The following is a 23,139-nucleotide window of genomic DNA, read 5'->3' as shown; positions in this document are numbered from 1 at the left end:
GGGCAGTTCGAGTACACCTCCGAATGTCTAATGTGTTGTGCAGTGAATGCGGGACAGTTCCAGTACACCTCCGAATGTATAATGTGTTGTGCAGTGAATGCGGGACAGTTCCAGTACACCTCAGAATGTCTAATGTGTTGTGCAGTGAATGCGGGGCAGTTCCAGTACACCTCAGAATGTCTAATGTGTTGTGCAGTGAATGCGGGGCAGTTCCAGTACACCTCAGTATGTCTCTAATGTGTTGTGCAGTGAATGCGGGGCATTTCCAGTAGACCTCAGAATGTCTAATGTGTTGTGCAGTGAATGCGGGGCAGTTCCAGTACACTTCAGTATGTCTCTCATGTGTTGTGCAGTGAATGCGGACAGTTCGAGTACACCTCCGAATGTCTAATGTGTTGTGCAGTGAATGCGGGACAGTTCCAGTACACCTCAGAATGTCTAATATGTTGTGCAGTGAATGCGGGGCAGTTCCAGTACACCTCAGAATGTCTAATGTGTTGTGCAGTGAATGCGGGGCAGTTCCAGTACACCTCAGTATGTCTCTAATGTGTTGTGCAGTGAATGCGGGGCATTTCCAGTAGACCTCAGAATGTCTAATGTGTTGTGCAGTGAATGCGGGGCAGTTCCAGTACACTTCAGTATGTCTCTCATGTGTTGTGCAGTGAATGCGGGACAGTTCCAGTACACCTCAGTATGTCTCTCATGTGTTGTGCAGTGAATGCGGGGCAGTTCCAGTAGACCTCAGAATGTCTAATGTGTTGTGCAGTGAATGCGGGACAGTTCCAGTAGACCTCAGAATGTCTAATGTGTTGTGCAGTGAATGCGGGGCAGTTCCAGTACACCTCAGAATGTCTAATGTGTTGTGCAGTGAATGCGGGGCAGTTCCAGTAGACCTCAGAATGTCTAATGTGTTGTGCAGTGAATGCGGGACAGTTCCAGTACACCTCAGTATGTCTCTCATGTGTTGTGCAGTGAATGCGGGGAAGTTCCAGTAGACCTCAGAATGTCTAATGTGTTGTGCAGTGAATGCGGGGCAGTTCCAGTACACCTCAGAATGTCTAATGTGTTGTGCAGTGAATGCGGGACAGTTCCAGTACACTTCAGTATGTCTCTCATGTGTTGTGCAGTGAATGCGGGGCAGTTCCAGTACACCTGCATGGGAGGTGCGGTCGGTGTGGAAGGAGCGGACAATGATCGCTCCGCCATGGAGGAGACCCTGAGCACCTTCTCCCTGCTGGGTGAGATGAACTTTCACCTTTGACCTGACCTCTGTCACCTTTTATTACTTCTTTGACTCATTAAAGGACAATTTTGTTAGTTTTTTCAACCAAGGTTCATGTTTTAGTTTGTTATTTGAGAAAGTAAAAGATGAGTGTTATTATTATTTTTGTATTATTTGCTGCTTTCTTTCGTTTTAACAATTTTAGAAAATGTTCACAGGGGGTGGGGGCAAAATGTTACAGCGATTTCTTTATTATTATTTACTATCGTCCTACTAGACCCCAGGAAATGACATCTGGTCACAAAAGATCACGGGATCTAGTGAATGTGAAGGACCCCCAGAATTGTCTGTATTCGGCTGTAGACCCCATCTGAAAATATTTAGTTCCAGGCACCTCCCAGAAGCAAATATTTGAGTTTAAAACGGAGAGGGACGTCTGCTGTGAAATAATATATATTCAAAGATTTGCCCACGTTTTCACGATTCTTTAACAATCGCAGATTTACAAGCTCTATATCTTCCACAGCTACAGTTTAAAATAATGGTTAAAGTGGTTCAAATCTACGCTTTATTTATATAGCAAATACAAAAAAAAATACGTGTTTCACAATAACAACAATGAAAATGCAATAATGTAAAATACAACAGTATAAAAATAAAAAAGAAGAAAATTTAGTTGTTTGTCTCTCTGAAAAAAACACATTTTAGTTTGGAAATCTTGTGTGGCTTGTGAGAAATATTTAGTTCAGTAACCATATGGGGATATAAACGTTCTCTATCCCAGTGGTTCCCAAACTATGTCCCCAAACTGACTCTTGTTAGCCCACGGACCCCCATTTTAAAAGATATGCCGCCGGGGACCCCAATAAGAGAAGGTTTTTACGGCACCAGCAGTGATTCTCAACCATTTTAATTGCAAGGACCCCCCAGTTTGTCATGCATTAGTCTATACGGACCCCCATTTAATGGCATTTTTATCTCTGGGACCCCCGATGTATATTGTAAAATATATGTTAATTTAACTCTGAGAGTGTATACAAATGGAATTTGTACACTCTCAGAGTTACAGTCACATAAGGGGTGGCTTATTAGCAGGAATCAGCCGTTGGCAAAAAAAAAACCTGCCGGGACACGACAGTGTGATTTGAGTCTGGCTGATTAGCCAGGCTAACATAAGGGTCCACTTGGTTCCCAACTATCTTTTGGCTGGGGACCCCCCTGGAACTACCTCAAGGACCCCTAGGGGTCCCCGGACCCCACTTTGCGAACCACTGCTCTATCCACCATCGTTGCTCTCTCGTCTCGTCAGGTTTGAAGGAGGACTTTCGGCGGGACGTCCTCAAGGTGTTGGCGAGCATTCTGCATCTGGGCAACGTTGACATCAGCCACGAGGGCGGCGACAGATCCTCCGTGAATGTGAGAGCCCTGCATGTCTGTCACTGTCGTGATTTTGACAGCAAGTCGTTTTTCGAGTGGTGCTAGCCACTCCTATGTGAAGCTGCGTGCGTATGTGCGTGTGTGTGTGTGTGTGCGTGCGTGCGTGCACACACGCAGGGAGGAGTACAGTACGGTACAGTACAGCACCACTCACTTCAGACGCATATTTTTTTTAGTCATAGTCTTTTGAATAAAATGTAATTTATTTTTTGTCATATTTTAGTCATCTGCAATATTTTAGTTTTAGCCTTGTTTTAGTCGACTGAAGATCATAAGATTATACTGGACTAAACGGTTGATTTTGTCGACAAAAATGCTTTTTTGCCGTCCTTGCTGGTGTCTTATAATGACTGATTTTACACTTGGTTGCATGCTTGAGCTAACCTCACTCCACCATATGGGGCAGTAGAGAGTACACTGTGTACTCTCTACTGCCCCATCTGGCGGAGTGAGGTTATGCTTGAGCACAGCCGATCGCCATCAGCTGTTTTCACAGTGCAACACCCGAGTGCAACCAAACGTCACATGACTTCACTTAAGCAATATTACACGAGAGGGTGTGGTTTAACGTGATTATTGCCACGACAGTGATGCGGTAAGGAACGAGACGAAGTCGAGTTCCGCAAGCTTCAATGAAGGTTGGATCCCGTCGTGGATCCAACCACGATATGCCCATATATATACTGGTCATGTGCACATGCGGAACTGTCCGACTTCAAACTCGGCAAGTGTGTCGTTAGTCTAGGAAAATTGGCCTCAGATCCTGTGCAGCAGGGGCGTGGCCCAGTGCGTTGCATTTCAAATGAAATGCGAATCAAAAGACAGGGGCGGGTTCCACATGGAGTGGGCGCTACATCTAAATAAGACGGAAGGGAAACAATTGCTCCTTGAGCGGTGGTGGCCTACTACAATTCAATTTGGAATTGGATTCCCTTCGGACTATTTTCATGTACTTCCCTCACAGGGATACGTTCCTTTTTTCCCAGAAGTCTTTCTCGCCCGCCTAGTGGCGAAAAATAAAACTTCTGGGAACTCAGATTAGTGTGTCGTTAACCCATTAAGAGTTGAGAACGATTCCACAAAATGTCTTCTAAATCATGACCGTTTTCTGATAAAACCCTCATGTCAAGGACACCGATCCCACACAGGGGTAAGGGGTTGACACTATGGCAGGTAAATAAGATGTTCTAAAATGGGCTTTAGACAGTGAACTTAGGAGTAGACTTAACGAAACAGTAGTGCGTACTATAGTCAGTCTATCATGAACAAGTCCAGCAATCAGGACTCGGACATGTGGGTGCAGGTATACTCGCATTTGCTACAAAAAATAGCACAGTGCGAGTTGTTAAATGCAATTTGTAGCACCGGTGCGACTCCAGAATTTGACCGTTCAATTCATTTCTATGTGCCAAAATGTGCCAAGCCGATCCTCATAATAACAAGTTTCTCCGTGGCTCCGCCGCTTAATAACGAGAGTGCCCGTCGTATGTTGCGCGACTGCGCGTCCACTGCTCTAGGTGCACGCGAGCAGCCCCTGCTCGGCACCTCAGCCTGCCCTGGTCTAGCAGTGAGAAGTGTTCTTGGGTCCAACGACGAAGTTATCCAACGGCGAAAGTATGGGGGTCCACGACCAAATACAGATAATTCTGGGGTTCCTTAACATGAAAAAAGCACCACTGACATAACATTTATTTTTCAGGGAACTGTCATTATTTAGAAGACATTTTTTTCTCAGGTCTTCCACTGCTGGCCTGCTCGCTGTGCTTAAAAAATGGCAACAAAAAAAAAGTGATGCTTGCGGAACTCGACTTCGTCTCATTCCTTACCGCATAACTGTCGTGGCAATAATCACGTTAAACCACACCCTCTCGTGTAATATTGCTTAACCCATTTTGGGCGGGAACCCATTTTGTTATAAATAATAATAATAATATCTCAAACTTATATAGCGCTTTTCTGAGTACCCAAAGACGCTTTACATGGGGGGGCTTTACAGAGGTAACAAATTAAAAACAACTTTAATAGAAAAAAAAGCTATTTAAAAATAGCAGCTATGAACTTGTAGGTCTGCTATTTTGAAAAATCAAAGAACAACTGACATTTTTTAGAATCTGATCTCAGGTCAGAATGGGTTTTAATTGAGTGCTTTCTTCCCCCCCCCCCCCCCCAACGTGCCGCAGCCCAACGACCCCCACCTGTCCGTGTTCTGTGAGCTCCTGGGGGTGGGCTCGGCGGACGCCCTGTGCCGCTGGCTGTGCCACCGGCGCATGGTGCTCCGCTCGGAGACGGTGGTGCGGCCGGTGGGGCGGGCGCAAGCGGCCAGCGCCCGCGACGCCCTCGCCAAGCACCTGTACGCCCACCTGTTCGAGCGGGTCGTCGCCTGCATCAACGGCGCCCTGAGGGTGCCGGCGGACGGGCACGCCTTCATCGGCGTCCTGGACATCTACGGGTGAGCACGCTCTAGCTACTTTTGTTATTATTATTATTATTATTATTATTATGTCGTTGCTGTCGGGAGGAAACCACCTAAATCCATTTTCAATGTTTTAGATTTATTTTCTTTTTGTTTCATTAATCAGTGCTATTGAACACTTTTTTTTTTTTAATAAATTTTATTGGTTTTCAAGACAAGACAGAAAAAACAAACTTACAATACATATAACATCACAGACGTACAAAAAATGAAAAACAGAAAAATAAAAAATACAACAGGCATCGACATTGCGTTTCAAAATGTTACATACATCTTTCTAGGAATTTACAATTGTCTCTCATTCCCCTATACCATTAAATATTGTCCATTTATACCATTTGTCCTCCATTTTTTCTTCTTGTAGCCTCAGACGGTGTGTTAGTTTCTCCATAAAATGAATCTCCTGAATCAAGTCCTCCCATTGTCCCTGTGTTGGAGGTTCCATCTGTCCCCATTTTCTTGTGATAGCTTTCTTTGCTGCCGCCAATAAAATGTTTACCAAATCTATTGAACACCTTTTACGTCTTCTGTGTGTTGGTTAAAAAAGCTTTGGACAAGTTGTTCATTAATCATAACCATATGATCCCTTTCTTTGCATCTTAGTATATCTTGTCTACCTATTGGTTCTATGCCTGTGTATATACTGTATGTTGTGTGTATTGTTTTGTACTCAACCTATTGGTTTTATACCTGTGTTTATATGTTGTTTGTATGTCTGGCCTCGTGGGGAAAGATGGTGGGTGGGTGGGGATGACTGGGAAAGGAGTTGTGGGAGAAAATGTAAAAAAAACAAAGAGTCGTATTCTCTGTCTGTGAAAATTGCATATGACATACTCTTTGAATAAAATGTACTTAAAAAAAAAAAAAAAAAAAAGCTTTGGACAAAACCTGATTAACTCCATTAGACCCTCAAACTGTCTGCTAAAGCAACTAACTCCACCACCTCTCACCCCCTCTCATGCAACATGCAAAAAAACCCAGTATAATATACTGTTCCGTTTCGTCATTGTCACTTTTTATGATTTACACTAACATTGCATCATTGTAACGTTGTATCTTTGTATAACGCTGTCACATTGTAACATTGTAACGTTGTCGCATTCCGTCGGCAGATTTGAAACTTTCGACACCAACAGTTTTGAACAGTTCTGTATCAACTACGCCAACGAGAAACTACAGCAGCAGTTCAATCTGGTACAGTGAGCACACACACACATGCACACACGCATTCACACATGGACATGGACACATGGATCCACAAGCTCATAGCGCGACACCATGAAGTGCCGCGCTACGAGCTTGTAGGTCTGCTATTTTCGAAGAAACGTGAAAATGCGGCACAAATCTTTGAATATATTCTTTCAGAACGTTTTTAACTCAAATCTTTGCTTCTGGGGGGGGTTCCTGGAACAACATATTTTCAGATGGGGGTCGGCGGCCAATTACATATAATTTTTGGGGTCCTTGACATGAAATATTGAGCACCAACTGATACAGAAACTTGAGGCATTTCAGAAAACTGTCAGAATGTAGAAGACATTTTTTTTTAATTTCGACGTCAGGCCTAAATGGGAAGCAAAGATTTGAGTTAAAAACGTTTGCCCTGAAAGAATATATATTCAAATATTTCCACTACATTTTCACGATTTTTTCAAAAATAGCAGACCTACAAGCTCGTATAGCGCGGCCGCGCTATGAGCTTGTAGATCTGCTATTTTTCAATAAGTATAACATAATGCTTAAAACACCAAAAGGGGTTCCCGCCCAAATTGGGTTAATGTTACGAGGAGTACATGTGGGAGCACAACCCTTTGATGTTGTCTCCTCTCTGACGAGGAGCACATGTGGGAGGACGGCCCTTTGATGTTGTCTCCTCTCTGATCAGCACGTGTTTAAGCTGGAGCAGGAGGAGTACATGCGGGAGGACATCCCGTGGACGCTGATCGACTTCTACGACAACCAGCCGGTCATCGACCTGATCGAAGCCAAGATGGGAGTCCTGGACCTGCTCGACGAAGAGTGTGTGGTAAATAAACAACAACGTCACACACACACCTGGAAGTTATTATAATGTTGTTAATAAAACATCTGGATGATTCATACAGGAGTTATTGCAATACTTGAATCTCACGCACGTGTGGCACGCTTCGCGTCTAACCGCTCGCCCATACCCTGAAGGAGGCACTTGTTTACCGAAACGTTGGTTTGTTTTATTCCCTGCGTTCTATAATAGAATTTCCGGCACTTTGGCTATTGACGATATGCATCCATTAGATCCAAACAGAACAGTCCTAAGTATTCATCCAAAAAGATCAGTCCTATCTAATTGTATTTAAATAACGTCAAACTCACCAACATTGCAGCTGTACGGAAAGCTTGAATTATCCTGTTACTATCTGCAATGTGCTTGTTTAATAAAAACCCACTGTAGACATGTTATGTGCTACTTCCTGTCAATAAATTCCTTTTGTTTAGGTGCACGCGCACCTGTTTTGAATTTGTTTTCAACCAAAAAAATAAAAATAAAAAGGTCATTAACATTGACATATTATTGCTCATAGCAGCTTTAAGAATTTTCATCATATTTGATCTGGCTTTTGTTCTAGACTAGAGGTACTAGACATTTTTTATTTATATTGGACTCATTGATGATTTGTTCACATTTGTCATTTAAAAAACCTTTTTGCCGGTGAAAACCGATTTAAACAATCTGTATTATTTTGGGACTGTTCCGATACCGATATAGCATTTTTATGGCTGATTCCGATTATGCTGCCGATTAATCGTGCATCTCTACCGTGAATTCAAGGCTCCGTGTGGGGGATGTAATTGATAGAATATAAGTATTTAATCTTTTTTTTGGAACTGGTTGTTTCCTCAGTTTCCTCAGGGAACGGATCAGAACTGGCTGCAGAAGCTCTACAACTACCTGGAAAGCAACCCTCTGTTTGAGAAACCTCGCCTCTCCAGCCAGGCCTTCCTGATCCAGCACTTTGCAGATAAGGTGGAGTGTTGTTTTCGTCGACTAAAGGCTCATACATAGTCTGGATTTTCGGTGGTGGGGTGACCACCGAACTACAACATGACGTCACGAGCCGCGGTGAAGAGCAAACCACCGCCACCTCTCCAGCCCTTCTCTCTGTTTTTACTCACCACCGCTCAACGTTATTTCAGCTACGGTGGTCATCTCACCACCGGAAATCCAGACTATGACTAGGCCTTAAGACTAAGACGAAAAATGTCCGTCGACTACCATTTTCCACTGACGGAAACGGAATGAAAACTAAGCTATGACGACTAAAAACCAAGACTAAATATACTGACAATTTCGTCAGCAAATAAAAACTAGACAAACATGTTAGGAAGTGACTAGTGGACAAGAGATCCTGCAGTAAGTAATTTTACACTGGCTTGCATGCTGAAAATAGCAGCACATAGCTCACAACGCGTTGCAGCGCGACGCGTTGTGAGCTTGTAGATCGGCTATTTCCAGCAAGTGTAAAATCAGCCATTACGACGGCATCATGGCCCGCCAAAATACATTTTAGTCGACTAAATCACCTGCAGATTTAGTCGACTAAAATCTTATATGACATTTATTCGACTCGACTAACACTAAAACATTCCAGGTGACGAAAATGTGACTAAAACTAAGTGAAAACTATTCCAGGGACTCTGACTAAAACTAAAATAGAAATTTGCTGCCAAAAACAACACTGATAAGGTGCTCTTTGAGGTCGAGTTAAAAATAGAAGAAAAAGCCTTCCTTTTTTTCCCTCCCTGGCAAATAGAGTGGGTTAAAATTACATCAAGGGCACAGTCACTCCCACACTTTCATTCTACCTACGAGGGAGGATTCTGCCAATGCAATTCAATCGAAATTGAGCGTTTCTTTTATTTTTGAGTGGTGCAACCACTCCCTTACGGAGCTATGCGTGTGGCTGGCTGGGTGGGTTGGTGCGTCTTGAGCACGGAAATAGCATGGTTGTTTTTCACCACCTGTGCGTAACCTAACACACACACAAACACACACGCACATACCCGTATTAACTGTATATATGGTGATTTTGGGTGTGCCAGTACAGTACAGTACAGTACAGTGACAGTGACAGTGACAGTGACAGTACAGGGTATAGTAGAGGGACCCCAAGACGGTAACTCTGTCATTTCTCAACCATTTCGGACACGCGGGGCGCCTAGCCGGAATCGGGCCGGCACCCAGGGTGCGTTCCTGTGGGTCTGGAACTTCAGAAAATTGCAGCAACGCGTTCCATTCCCAATGAAATGCATGGGCAGAATCCACCCTCGTAGGTAGAATAAAGGGTTGGCGTGACCATTTCCTAAAGTTCCTAAACCTAAATCCTTCTACATGTTAAAATGACTAGAGTACATTTATATTTCCTGTGTTATTGGGGGAGAGCGGAAAATGTAAGTACATTTTATTTATAAAGCACTTTTCAAAACGTTGCAAAGTGCTGTACAGTGGTCAACAAGGTAATACAAATAATCAAATTAAAACACAAAAATTTCCCGGTGCTTTTACTAGAAAAAGTGATCCTCGGAGCACATGCAGGTCTCCACCAGGCCAGATAGGTTATTGTGGCCTCCTGGTGGCGCTATAATAGGCCAATGTGAAAAAGGCTTTGACATTCAAAGTCATGATTCGTTCTCATGATAATGAAAATCTAAACATTTTGGTAAAAAAATCTGTCACTGGAGGACGGTTTCTAAACTGCCCACAGCCCTCCATATGAGACACAGACTGAGTAGAAAGAAATCGTGCCATTTTTATCATGATTATTAGTGAGGACCTATTATATGAAGATAGGTTGAAATTGGTTGAATTGACGAGTTGAATACCAGTGTCTTTTATTTTGACAGGTTGAATACCAGTGTCTTCTTTTATTTTGACAGGTTGAATACCAGTGTCGGGGTTTCCTGGAGAAAAACCGAGACGCTCTCTATGAAGAACTGGTGGACATCATGAGAGCCAGTGACGTATGCTCGCATCACTCACATCACAAGTTAATTAATTCATACGTTCGTTATTTCATTCATTCATTCATTCATTCATTAATAAGTTCATTCATTCATAAGTTCATTCATTTATCCATACATGCATTCATTAATCAATTCATTCATTCATTCATTCATTCATAAGTCAATTCATTCATTCATTAATACTTAATTATGTCATTCATTCATTCATTCATAAGTTGATTCGTTCATTCATCCATCCATCCATCCATTCATTCATACGTTAATTAATTAATTAATTAATTAATTCATTCATTCATTCATTCATTCATTCATTCATAATTTAACTAATTATTTCATTCATTCATTCATTCATTCGTTCATTCGTTCATTCGTTCATTCGTTCATTCATTCATAAGTTCGTAACATGATGTGATGTCATCACATCATGTGATGTCATAGCATGATGTGATGTCATGACATCATGTGATGTCATGACAGCATGTGATGTCGTAGCATGATGTGATGTCATAACATGATGTGATGTCATAGTATGATGTGATGTCATGGTGTTTCAGTTTCCCCTGCTAGCCAACTTCTTCCAGGACTCAGAGGAACAGAGCCAGCCTGTTAGCAAGCAGGCGTTCAGGGTGAAGGCAGCCCGGCCGTCCCCTAGACCCTCCAACAAGCATCTGAGGGCCACGGTGGGAGAGAAGGTCTGCACACACGCACGAACGCACGCACGCACGCACGCACGCACGCACGCACGCACGCACGCACACATCCTTTATCTGTCTGTATTAACAGGGCTGGATTTGCACTCTGAGAACCACTGCTTTATGTGTGTGTGTGTGTGTGTGTGTGTGTGTGTGTGTGTGTGTGTGTGTGTGTGTGTGTGTGTGTGTGTGTGTGTGTGTGCGTGCGTGCGTGCGTGTGTTCACAGTTCCGTGGCTCTCTGTCGCTGCTCATGGAGACCCTGAATGCCACCACGCCTCACTACGTACGATGCATCAAACCCAACGACCACAAACTCCCGTTTGAGTGAGTACAAAAATACACGACGCTTTATTATTATCACTAGACCGGCTCTAGAGCACAGAGTCACTAGACCGGTGCTGTAGAGCACAGAGTCACTAGAGCGGTGCTGTAGAGCACAGAGTCACTAGAGCGGTGCTGTAGAGCACAGAGTCACTAGACCGGTGCTGTAGAGCACAGAGTCACTAGACCATGCTGTAGAGCACAGAGTCACTAGACCGGCTCTAGAGCACAGAGTCACTAGACCTGTTGTAGAGCACAGAGTCACTAGACCGGTGCTGTAGAGCACAGAGTCACTAGACCGGTGCTGTAGAGCACAGAGTCACTAGACCTGCTGTAGAGCACAGAGTCACTAGACCATGCTGTAGAGCACAGAGTCACTAGACCTGCTGTAGAGCACAGAGTCACTAGACCTGCTGTAGAGCACAGAGTCACTAGACCTGCTGTAGAGCACAGAGTCACTAGACCTGCTGTAGAGCACAGAGTCACTAGACCTGCTGTAGAGCACAGAGTCACTAGACCTGCTGTAGAGCACAGAGTCACTAGACCTGCTGTAGATCACAGAGTCACTAGACCTGCTGTAGAGCACAGAGTCACTAGACCGGTGCTGTAGATCACAGAGTCACTAGACCGGTGCTGTAGAGCACAGAGTCACTAGACCGGTGCTGTAGAGCACAGAGTCACTAGACCGGTGCTGTAGAGCACAGAGTCACTAGACCGGTGCTGTAGAGCACAGAGTCACTAGACCGGTGCTGTAGAGCACAGAGTCACTAGACCGGTGCTGTAGAGCACAGAGTCACTAGACCGGTGCTGTAGAGCACAGAGTCACTAGAGCGGTGCTGTAGAGCACAGAGTCACTAGAGCGGTGCTGCAGAGCACAGAGTCACTAGAGCGGTGCTGTAGAGCACAGAGTCACTAGACCGGTGCTGTAGAGCACAGAGTCACTAGAGCGGTGCTGTAGAGCACAGAGTCACTAGAGCGGTGCTGCAGAGCACAGAGTCACTAGACCGGTGTTGTAGAGCACAGAGTCACTAGACCGGTGCTGTAGAGCACAGAGTCACTAGAGCGGTGCTGTAGAGCACAGAGTCACTAGAGCGGTGCTGCAGAGCACAGAGTCACTAGACCGGTGTTGTAGAGCACAGAGTCACTAGACCGGTGCTGTAGAGCACAGAGTCACTAGAGCGGTGTCCGGCTGTAGAGCACCGTGTAGAGCGCGTACCCGGCTATGCAGTACCCGTGTCAGAGTATACCCGTTCCATGCACCCATCTATCTGTGTCCCTTTTATATTATTATTATTATTACTATTATTATTATTAGCCACATTGATGCCATTGTTGTCGTTATCGTTGTGGTTCAGGTATGACTGCAGGCGGGTGGTGCAGCAGTTACGGGCCTGTGGCGTGCTGGAGACCATTCATATCAGCGCTCAGAGCTACCCGTCCAGGTGAGGATAGATCCATCCAGGTGTGTACATAGATCAGCCACAGGTGTGTATAGATCAGCCACAGGTGTGTATAATAGACCTTCCAGAAGGGTCTGCATGGTATAGGTCAGTTCAGAGCTACCTCTCCTGTTGTGTAAAATGTCCAAAAAGTAGCCCTATCGCAAATACCCGCCCCTTACCTGATAAGCACCGGGGGTCTGACAGCATTTTGCGTATTAAACATCTCACCCAAATGTGTTTGTGTGCGTGTGTGTGTCAGGTGGACATACACGGACTTCCACAGCAGATACAGGGTGCTGATGACCAATCAGGAGCTCAGCCTGACGGACAGGAAACAGGCCTGCAGGGCGACACTGGAGAGGATCATTCAGGTCGGTTCATTGCTACTTCCTGTCCAGGTTCATTACTACTTCCTGTCCAGGTTCATTACTACTTCCTGTTCGGGTTCATTACTACTTCCTGTCTAGGTTCATTTCAACGTCCTGTTCCGGTTCATTTCAACTTCCTGTTCCGGTTCATTTGTACTTCCTGTTCAGGTTCATTGCTATGTCCTTAGTCTCGCGTTGCCTCTCGCAATTTCCAAATGCTATCATGAGTAAAATATCCTCCCCGCTTCCGTTTCGTCTTTACAGTCACGCCAAATTTATCCTAATATAGGGCACGTTCGGAAATACCGCAACAGAGCGCACTCGCCTATTAGTTTGCATTGCACAGTGCGCTCAGTGCGCTATTTCCGAACACGCCCAGAAATAGAAATCATCTAAGCATATTTAGCTTGTTGCTAGCAGAGTTCCAAACTCTATATAGCATTTGGAGATTGTTGAATAGTTGTCTGGAAATAGTCTGGAGTGAGTGTTGTCTGGAAATTGTCTGGAGTGAGTGTGGAACTATAGTGGCCCTCTGGAGTGAGTGTGGAACTATAGTGGCCCTCTGGAGTGAGTGTGGAACTATAGTGGCCCTCTGGAGTGAGTGTGGAACTATAGTGGCCCTCTGGAGTGAGTGTGGAAATATAGTGGCCCTCTGGAGCGAGTGTGGAAATATAGTGGCCCTCTGGAGCGAGTGTGGAAATATAGTGGCCCTCTGGAGCGAGTGTGGTAATATAGTGGCCCTCTGGAGTGAGTGTGGAAATATAGTGGCCCTCTGGAGCGAGTGTGGAAAGACAGTGGCCCTCTGGAGTGAGTGTGGAAATATAGTGGCCCTCTGGAGTGAGTGTGGAAATATAGTGGCCCTCTGGAGTGAGTGTGGAAATATAGTGGCCCTCTGGAGTGACTGTGGAAATATAGTGGCCTCTGGAGTGACTGGGGAAATATAGTGGCCCTCTGGAGTGACTGTGGAAATATAGTGGCCCTCTGGAGCGAGTGTAGAAATATAGTGGCCCTCTGGAGTGAGTGTGGAAATATAGTGGCCCTCTCCATCGTCAAAGTTGCCCACCCCTGCTCCAGACTGACTGTATGACCGGAAACATTTGGAAATTGCGAGAGTTCTGCAGCCACGCGAGACTATCCGCCTATCTCGCAGTTAACACCACCCTGCATGCACACCTATATACATCCCCACCCACCCAGGACTCCGACCAGTACAAGTTCGGCAGGACCAAGATCTTCTTCCGGGCGGGCCAGCTGGCCTACCTGGAGAAGTTCCGCGTGGACCTGCTCCGCGCGGCCTGCGTCCGCGTCCAGGCGGCGGCGCGAGGCTGGCTGCAGCGCCGCCGCTACCGCCGCCTGCGGGAGGCGGCCATCGTGCTGCAGCAGTACGTCCGAGGACAGAGGAGCATCCGGTGAGGGAACTACACACGTTTTTATTGGTCTCGTATAAGGCACTGGCTCCCAAACTACACGTGCTTTTGTTGGTCTCGTAAGGCACTGGCTCCCATGAACTTAACCCCCAGAAAAAATAATCAGATTTGAACTGGAGAGCCCCTCCAAAGATAATAATAATCATATTTAAACTGGGCACCCCCCCCCCCCCCCCCCAAAGATAATCATACTTGAACTTGGGACGGCCCTATTTGAACTGGGAACTCTGGGACCCTTAAGAGGTCCTCAGAGTTACTACGGGGGAGAAACTATTTATTCAAACATTTCAGTGAAAGCAGCTGCGTGTGTGTGTGTGTGTGTGTGTGTGTGTGTGTGTGTGTGTGTGTGCGTGTGTGCGTGTGTGTGTGTGTGTGTGTGTGTGTGTGTGTGTGTGCGTGCGCACACGTCTCATCCAGTAAAACAGTGACTCCCGCAGCTCTGAAGCGCGGCTGGGCAGCGCTGGTCATCCAGACCACATGGAGGCGCTACAGGGTGCAGCGCATCTACCAGCTGGTGCGCCTGGCGGCCGTCACCATCCAGGCCTTCACCCGAGGGTGGAGAGACCGCAGAAGATACAAGAAGGTACCTGTCTGTCCGCCTGTCTGCCTGTCTGTCTGTCTGTCTGTCTGTCCGCACACACATCCGCCCGTCCGTCTGCCCGTCCGCTCGCTCGCTTGCCCGCCCCTAGACATAAAAAGGTATTTGCCTCCTTCAGCTCTGGGGCGCGTCCTCTCGAGAGTAGTCAAGCGAGATTCCTTGCGAAACATGAGCGGCAGTTTCCGTGTGCATCACAGAAGGGGACTTTCGGTAGGCCAATCGGTAGCCTCAGTCCCAGCCTTACTCATCTGCGAAGAGAAAAGCCTGTTCACACGGCCTAAGACAGAGAGAAAAGCCTGTTCACGGTCTAAGACAGAGAGAAAAGCCTGGTCACGGTCTAAGACAGAGAGAAAAGCCTGGTCACAACCTAAGACAGAGAGAAAAGCCTGGTCACAACCTAAGACAGAGAGAAAAGCCTGTTCACGGGCTAAGACAGAGAGAAAAGCCTGGTCACAACCTAAGACAGAGAAAAGCCTGGTCACAACCTAAGACAGAGAGAAAAGCCTGGTCACAACCTAAGACAGAGAAAAGCCTGGTCACAACCTAAGACAGAGAGAAAAGCCTGTTCAAGGCCTAAGACAGAGAAAAGCCTGGTCACAACCTAAGACAGAGAGAAAAGCCTGTTCACGGCCTAAGACAGAGAGATTTTGCATGTTACAGATGCAGATGGATACATTTTAATCTGTAGTATGTGGCCCATACGGGGATCGAACCCGTGACCTTGGCGTTATTAGCTTAAATAGCATCTTGATTTTGGCAAATTAAAAGCATCCAGTGCATTCCCGTTTCTCCAAGGCCAAAGGTCAGCTTTGAAGTATATCATAGTGATGGTCAATGCTCAATACCCTCCATTTTAGTTGGCACAAACTAAAACAGGTCTGATTAACTGGGAACAATCATACTGCAATCAGTCACAGCCATGCATATAATTCAGTTGCCAGAACTTGAAACTCAGGTTTAACCGAAAGTCGACCCGTTACATCTACAAGTACAGCAACCACGAAGGGACTCGAACCCTCAATCTTCTGATTCGAAGTCAGACGCCTTATCCATTAGGCCACGTGGTCGTTGTTAACCAGTGATGTATTCCTTCTTTCAGAATGTTATTGGGATGAAAAGTCCAGGCCTTAATACCTTTGTGTTGCATAATATCGCTGGACAATGCAGTGAAGAGCATATTGGATGTGCATAAAGATAAGAATGTATTTGTCTAACTTGGAGATATTTGCAAGTTAGAGATGCACATGGATTCATTCTAATCTGTGTTTGGTGGCATAATCGTGCTGGATAATGTAGTGAAGTGCAAAAAGTCAGTTTTTGCCTGACGAAAGAGAGATTTTGTATTTTAGAGATGTACATGGATACATTCTAGTCTCTGGCCCATACGGGGATCGAACCTGAGACCTTGGCGTTATTAGCACCACGCTCTGACCAGCTGAGCTAACAGGCCTGCTTACTGAATGAGGTGTTGCAACTAACTGTTTGTAAAGTGGCTCAGAGGGTTTCAGCATGGATCCTGAGTGTTTTCTTGATTTTGGCAAAGTCAAAGCACCCAGTGCATTTCAGGTAAATTTGACAGTTTCACAGATTGAAGACCACGAAGGGACTCGAACCCTCAATCTCCTGATTCGTAGTCAGGCGCCTTATCCATTGGGCCACGCGGTCCTTAGAGTGTACGCTCTCTGTCAGAATGGTAGTCCTCATAAATGTCCGTCAGGCCTTATGGCAGTGTTTGGTGGCATAATCATGCTGGATACTGTGGTGAAGAACATATTGGCTGTGCGTAAAGACAGTTTTTGCCTGACAAAAGTGATTTTGCATGTTAGAGATACAGATGGATAGATTTTAATCTGTAGTATGTGGCCCATACGGGGATCGAACCCGTGACCTTGGCGTTATTAGCACCACGCTCTGACCAGCTGAGCTAACAGGCCTGTTTACTGAATGAGTTGTTGCAACTAACTGTTTTTAAAGTGGCTCAGAGGGTTTCAGCATGGATCCTGAGTGTTTTCTTGATTTTGGCAAGTTCAAAGCATCCAGTGCATTCCCGTTTCTCCAAGGCCAAAGGTCAGCTTTGAAGTATATCATAGTGATGGAGCTCAATACCCTCCATTTTAGTTGGCACAAACTAAAACAGGTCTGATTAACTGGGAACAATCATACTGCAATCAGGCACAGCCATGCATATAAATCAGTTGCCAGAACTTGAAACTCAGGTTTAACCGAAAGTCGACCCGTTACATCTACAAGTACCAAGTTATTGTGAATTCCATAGAACTTCGACATGTACACAGTACACCAACCACGAAGGGACTCGAACCCTCAATCTTCTGATTCGAAGTCAGACGCCTTATCCATTAGGCCACGTGGTCGTTGTTAACCAGTGATGTATTCCTTCTTTCAGAATGTTATTGGGATGAAAAGTCCAGGCCTTAATACCTTTGTGTTGCATAATATCGCTGGACAATGCAGTGAAGAGCATATTGGATGTGCATAAAGATAAGAATGTATTTGTCTAACTTGGAGATATTTGCAAGTTAGAGATGCACATGGATTCATTCTAATCTGTGTTTGGTGGCATAATCGTGCTGGATAATGTAGTGAAGTGCACAAAGTCAGTTTTTGCCTGACGAAAGAGAGATTTTGTATTTTAGAGATGTACATGGATACATTCTAGTCTCTGGCCCATACGGGGATCGAACCCGCGACCTTGGCGTTATTAGCACCATGCTCTGACCAGCTGAGTTAACAGGCCTGCTTACTGAATAAGGTGTTGCAACTAACTGTTTGTAAAGTGGCTCAGAGGGTTTCAGCATGGATCCTGAGTGTTTTCTTGATTTTGGCAAAGTCAAAGCACCCAGTGCATTTCAGGTAAATTTGACAGTTTCACAGATTGAAGACCACGAAGGGACTCGAACCCTCAATCTCCTGATTCGTAGTCAGGCGCCTTATCCATTGGGCCACGCGGTCCTTAGAGTGTACGCTCTCTGTCAGAATGGTAGTCCTCGTAAATGTCCGTCAGGCCTTATGGCTGTGTTTGGTGGCATAATCATGCTGGATACTGTGGTGAAGAACATATTGGCTGTGCGTAAAGACAGTTTTTGCCTGACAAAAGTGATTTTGCATGTTAGAGATACAGATGGATAGATTTTAATCTGTAGTATGTGGCCCATACGGGGATCGAACCGGTGACCTTGGCGTTATTAGCACCACGCTCTGACCAGCTGAGCTAACAGGCCTTTTTACTGAATGAGTTGTTGCAACTAACTGTTTTTAAAGTGGCTCAGAGGGTTTCAGCATGGATCCTGAGTGTTTTCTTGATTTTGGCAAATTCAAAGCATCCAGTGCATTCCCGTTTCTCCAAGGCCAAAGGTCAGCTTTGAAGTATATCATAGTGATGGAGCTCAATACCCTCCATTTTAGTTGGCACAAACTAAAACAGGTCTGATTAACTGGGAACAATCATACTGCAATCAGGCACAGCCATGCATATAAATCAGTTGCCAGAACTTGAAACTCAGGTTTAACCGAAAGTCGACCCGTTACATCTACAAGTACCAAGTTATCGTGAATTCCATAGAACTTCGACATGCACAAAGTACACCAACCACGAAGGGACTCGAACCCTCAATCTTCTGATTCGAAGTCAGACGCCTTATCCATTAGGCCACGTGGTCGTTGTTAACCAGTGATGTATTCCTTCTTTCAGAATGTTATTGGGATGAAAAGTCCAGGCCTTAATACCTTTGTGTTGCATAATATCGCTGGACAATGCAGTGAAGAGCATATTGGATGTGCATAAAGATAAGAATGTATTTGTCTAACTTGGAGATATTTGCAAGTTAGAGATGCACATGGATTCATTCTAATGTGTGTTTGGTGGCATAATCGTGCTGGATAATGTAGTGAAGTGCACAAAGTCAGTTTTTGCCTGACGAAAGAGAGATTTTGTATTTTAGAGATGTACATGGATACATTCTAGTCTCTGGCCCATACGGGGATCGAACCCACGACCTTGGCGTTATTAGCACCACGCTCTGACCAGCTGAGCTAACAGGCATGCTTACTGAATGAGGTGTTGCAACTAACTGTTTGTAAAGTGGCTCAGAGGGTTTCAGCATGGATCCTGAGTGTTTTCTTGATTTTGGCAAAGTCAAAGCACCCAGTGCATTTCAGGTAAATTTGACAGTTTCACAGATTGAAGACCACGAAGGGACTCGAACCCTCAATCTCCTGATTCGTAGTCAGGCGCCTTATCCATTGGGCCACGCGGTCCTTTGAGTGTATGCTCTCTGTCAGAATGGTAGTCCTCATAAATGTCCGTCAGGCCTTATGGCTGTGTTTGGTGGCATAATCATGCTGGATACTGTGGTGAAGAACATATTGGCTGTGCGTAAAGACAGTTTTTGCCTGACAAAAGTGATTTTGCATGTTTGAGATACAGATGGATAGAATTTAATCTGTAGTATGTGGCCCATACGGGGATCGAACCCGTGACCTTGGCGTTATTAGCAACACGCTCTGACCAGCTGAGCTAACAGGCCTGTTTACTGAATGAGTTGTTGCAACTAACTGTTTTTAAAGTGGCTCAGAGGGTTTCAGCATGGATCCTGAGTGTTTTCTTGATTTTGGCAAATTCAAAGCATCCAGTGCATTCCCGTTTCTCCAAGGCCAAAGGTCAGCTTTGAAGTATATCATAGTGATGGAGCTCAATACCCTCCATTTTAGTTGGCACAAACTAAAACAGGTCTGATTAACTGGGAACAATCATACTGCAATCAGGCACAGCCATGCATATAAATCAGTTGCCAGAACTTGAAACTCAGGTTTAACCGAAAGTCGACCCGTTACATCTACAAGTACCAAGTTATCGTGAATTCCATAGAACTTCGACATGCACAAAGTACACCAACCACGAAGGGACTCGAACCCTCAATCTTCTGATTCGAAGTCAGACGCCTTATCCATTAGGCCACGTGGTCGTTGTTAACCAGTGATGTATTCCTTCTTTCAGAATGTTATTGGGATGAAAAGTCCAGGCCTTAATACCTTTGTGTTGCATAATATCGCTGGACAATGCAGTGAAGAGCATATTGGATGTGCATAAAGATAAGAATGTATTTGTCTAACTTGGAGATATTTGCAAGTTAGAGATGCACATGGATTCATTCTAATGTGTGTTTGGTGGCATAATCGTGCTGGATAATGTAGTGAAGTGCACAAAGTCAGTTTTTGCCTGACGAAAGAGAGATTTTGTATTTTAGAGATGTACATGGATACATTCTAGTCTCTGGCCCATACGGGGATCGAACCCACGACCTTGGCGTTATTAGCACCACGCTCTGACCAGCTGAGCTAACAGGCATGCTTACTGAATGAGGTGTTGCAACTAACTGTTTGTAAAGTGGCTCAGAGGGTTTCAGGATGGATCCTGAGTGTTTTCTTGATTTTGGCAAAGTCAAAGCACCCAGTGCAGCAGTGCATTTCAGGTAAATTTGACAGTTTCACAGATTGAAGACCACGAAGGGACTCGAACCCTCAATCTCCTGATTCGTAGTCAGGCGCCTTATCCATTGGGCCACGCGGTCCTTAGAGTGTACGCTCTCTGTCAGAATGGTAGTCCTCATAAATGTCCGTCAGGCCTTATGGCTGTGTTTGGTGGCATAATCATGCTGGATACTGTGGTGAAGAACATATTGGCTGTGCGTAAAGACAGTTTTTGCCTGACAAAAGTGATTTTGCATGTTTGAGATACAGATGGATAGAATTTAATCTGTAGTATGTGGCCCATACGGGGATCGAACCCGTGACCTTGGCTTTATTAGCACCACGCTCTGACCAGCTGAGCTAACAGGCCTGTTTACTGAATGAGTTGTTGCAACTAACTGTTTTTAAAGTGGCTCAGAGGGTTTCAGCATGGATCCTGAGTGTTTTCTTGATTTTGGCAAATTCAAAGCATCCAGTGCATTCCCGTTTCTCCAAGGCCAAAGGTCAGCTTTGAAGTATATCATAGTGATGGAGCTCAATACCCTCCATTTTAGTTGGCACAAACTAAAACAGGTCTGATTAACTGGGAACAATCATACTGCAATCAGGCACAGCCATGCATATAAATCAGTTGCCAGAACTTGAAACTCAGGATTAACCGAAAGTCGACCCGTTACATCTACAAGTACCAAGTTATTGTGAATTCCATAGAACTTCGACATGTACACAGTACACCAACCACGAAGGGACTCGAACCCTCAATCTTCTTATTCGAAGTCAGACGCCTTATCCATTAGGCCACGTGGTCGTTGTTAACCAGTGATGAATTCCTTCTTTCAGAATGTTATTGGGATGAAAAGTCCAGGCCTTAATACCTTTGTGTTGCATAATATCGCTGGACAATGCAGTGAAGAGCATATTGGATGTGCATAAAGATAAGAATGTATTTGTCTAACTTGGAGATATTTGCAAGTTAGAGATGCACATGGATTCATTCTAATCTGTGTTTGGTGGCATAATCGTGCTGGATAATGTAGTGAAGTGCACAAAGACAGTTTTTGCCTGACGAAAGAGAGATTTTGTATTTTAGAGATGTACATGGATACATTCTAGTCTCTGGCCCATACGGGGATAGAACCCGCTACCTTGGCGTTATTAGCACCACGCTCTGACCAGCTGAGCTAGCAGGCCTGCTTACTGAATGAGGTGTCTCAACTAACTGTTTGTAAAGTGGCTCAGAGGGTTTCAGGATGGATCCTGAGTGTTTTCTTGATTTTGGCAAAGTCAAAGCACCCAGTGCAGCAGTGCATTTCAGGTAAATTTGACAGTTTCACAGATTGAAGACCACGAAGGGACTCGAACCCTCAATCTCCTGATTCGTAGTCAGGCGCCTTATCCATTGGGCCACGCGGTCCTTAGAGTGTACGCTCTCTGTCAGAATGGTAGTCCTCATAAATGTCCGTCAGGCCTTCTGGCTGTGTTTGGTGGCATAATCATGCTGGATACTGTGGTGAAGAACATATTGGCTGTGCGTAAAGACAGTTTTTGCCTGACAAAAGTGATTTTGCATGTTTGAGATACAGATGGATAGAATTTAATCTGTAGTATGTGGCCCATACGGGGATCGAACCCGTGACCTTGGCTTTATTAGCACCACGCTCTGACCAGCTGAGCTAACAGGCCTGTTTACTGAATGAGTTGTTGCAACTAACTGTTTTTAAAGTGGCTCAGAGGGTTTCAGCATGGATCCTGAGTGTTTTCTTGATTTTGGCAAATTCAAAGCATCCAGTGCATTCCCGTTTCTCCAAGGCCAAAGGTCAGCTTTGAAGTATATCATAGTGATGGAGCTCAATACCCTCCATTTTAGTTGGCACAAACTAAAACAGGTCTGATTAACTGGGAACAATCATACTGCAATCAGGCACAGCCATGCATATAAATCAGTTGCCAGAACTTGAAACTCAGGATTAACCGAAAGTCGACCCGTTACATCTACAAGTACCAAGTTATTGTGAATTCCATAGAACTTCGACATGTACACAGTACACCAACCACGAAGGGACTCGAACCCTCAATCTTCTTATTCGAAGTCAGACGCCTTATCCATTAGGCCACGTGGTCGTTGTTAACCAGTGATGTATTCCTTCTTTCAGAATGTTTTTGGGATGAAAAGTCCAGGCCTTAATACCTTTGTGTTGCATAATATCGCTGGACAATGCAGTGAAGAGCATATTGGATGTGCATAAAGATAAGAATGTATTTGTCTAACTTGGAGATATTTGCAAGTTAGAGATGCACATGGATTCATTCTAATCTGTGTTTGGTGGCATAATCGTGCTGGATAATGTAGTGAAGTGCACAAAGACAGTTTTTGCCTGACGAAAGAGAGATTTTGTATTTTAGAGATGTACATGGATACATTCTAGTCTCTGGCCCATACGGGGATAGAACCCGCTACCTTGGCGTTATTAGCACCACGCTCTGACCAGCTGAGCTAGCAGGCCTGCTTACTGAATGAGGTGTTGCAACTAACTGTTTGTAAAGTGGCTCAGAGGGTTTCAGCATGGATCCTGAGTGTTTTCTTGATTTTGGCAAAGTCAAAGCACCCAGTGCATTTCAGGTAAATTTGACAGTTTCACAGATTGAAGACCACGAAGGGACTCGAACCCT

The 23,139-nt window shown here is 45.0% G+C and overlaps 1 protein-coding gene across 1 annotated transcript in view; it reads left to right on the top strand.

Annotated features, from left to right (window-relative positions):
* Positions 1 to 23,139, top strand: part of myo5c (myosin VC) — a gene marked incomplete at its 5' end in the record, with an annotated part of 229,240 nt that overhangs the window by 16,596 nt on the left and 189,505 nt on the right. Inside the window, 13 exons of the mRNA XM_080761194.1 lie at positions 1,128 to 1,238; positions 2,532 to 2,638; positions 4,840 to 5,108; positions 6,245 to 6,326; positions 7,018 to 7,158; positions 8,014 to 8,136; positions 10,047 to 10,130; positions 10,688 to 10,825; positions 11,053 to 11,150; positions 12,503 to 12,589; positions 12,849 to 12,960; positions 14,155 to 14,366; positions 14,802 to 14,967. Coding sequence (XP_080617320.1) covers positions 1,128 to 1,238; positions 2,532 to 2,638; positions 4,840 to 5,108; positions 6,245 to 6,326; positions 7,018 to 7,158; positions 8,014 to 8,136; positions 10,047 to 10,130; positions 10,688 to 10,825; positions 11,053 to 11,150; positions 12,503 to 12,589; positions 12,849 to 12,960; positions 14,155 to 14,366; positions 14,802 to 14,967 — 1,730 coding nt within the window. The remainder of the gene's footprint in view (positions 1 to 1,127; positions 1,239 to 2,531; positions 2,639 to 4,839; positions 5,109 to 6,244; positions 6,327 to 7,017; positions 7,159 to 8,013; positions 8,137 to 10,046; positions 10,131 to 10,687; positions 10,826 to 11,052; positions 11,151 to 12,502; positions 12,590 to 12,848; positions 12,961 to 14,154; positions 14,367 to 14,801; positions 14,968 to 23,139) is intronic.

The sequence above is a fragment of the Protomyctophum bolini genome (assembly GCF_963924005.1).
Source record: "Protomyctophum bolini genome assembly, chromosome: 4".
NCBI classification, from domain to species: domain Eukaryota; kingdom Metazoa; phylum Chordata; class Actinopteri; order Myctophiformes; family Myctophidae; genus Protomyctophum; species Protomyctophum bolini.
Note: the sequence above shows the minus strand (reverse complement) of the source record. Positions and strands in the feature narration are given on the sequence as shown.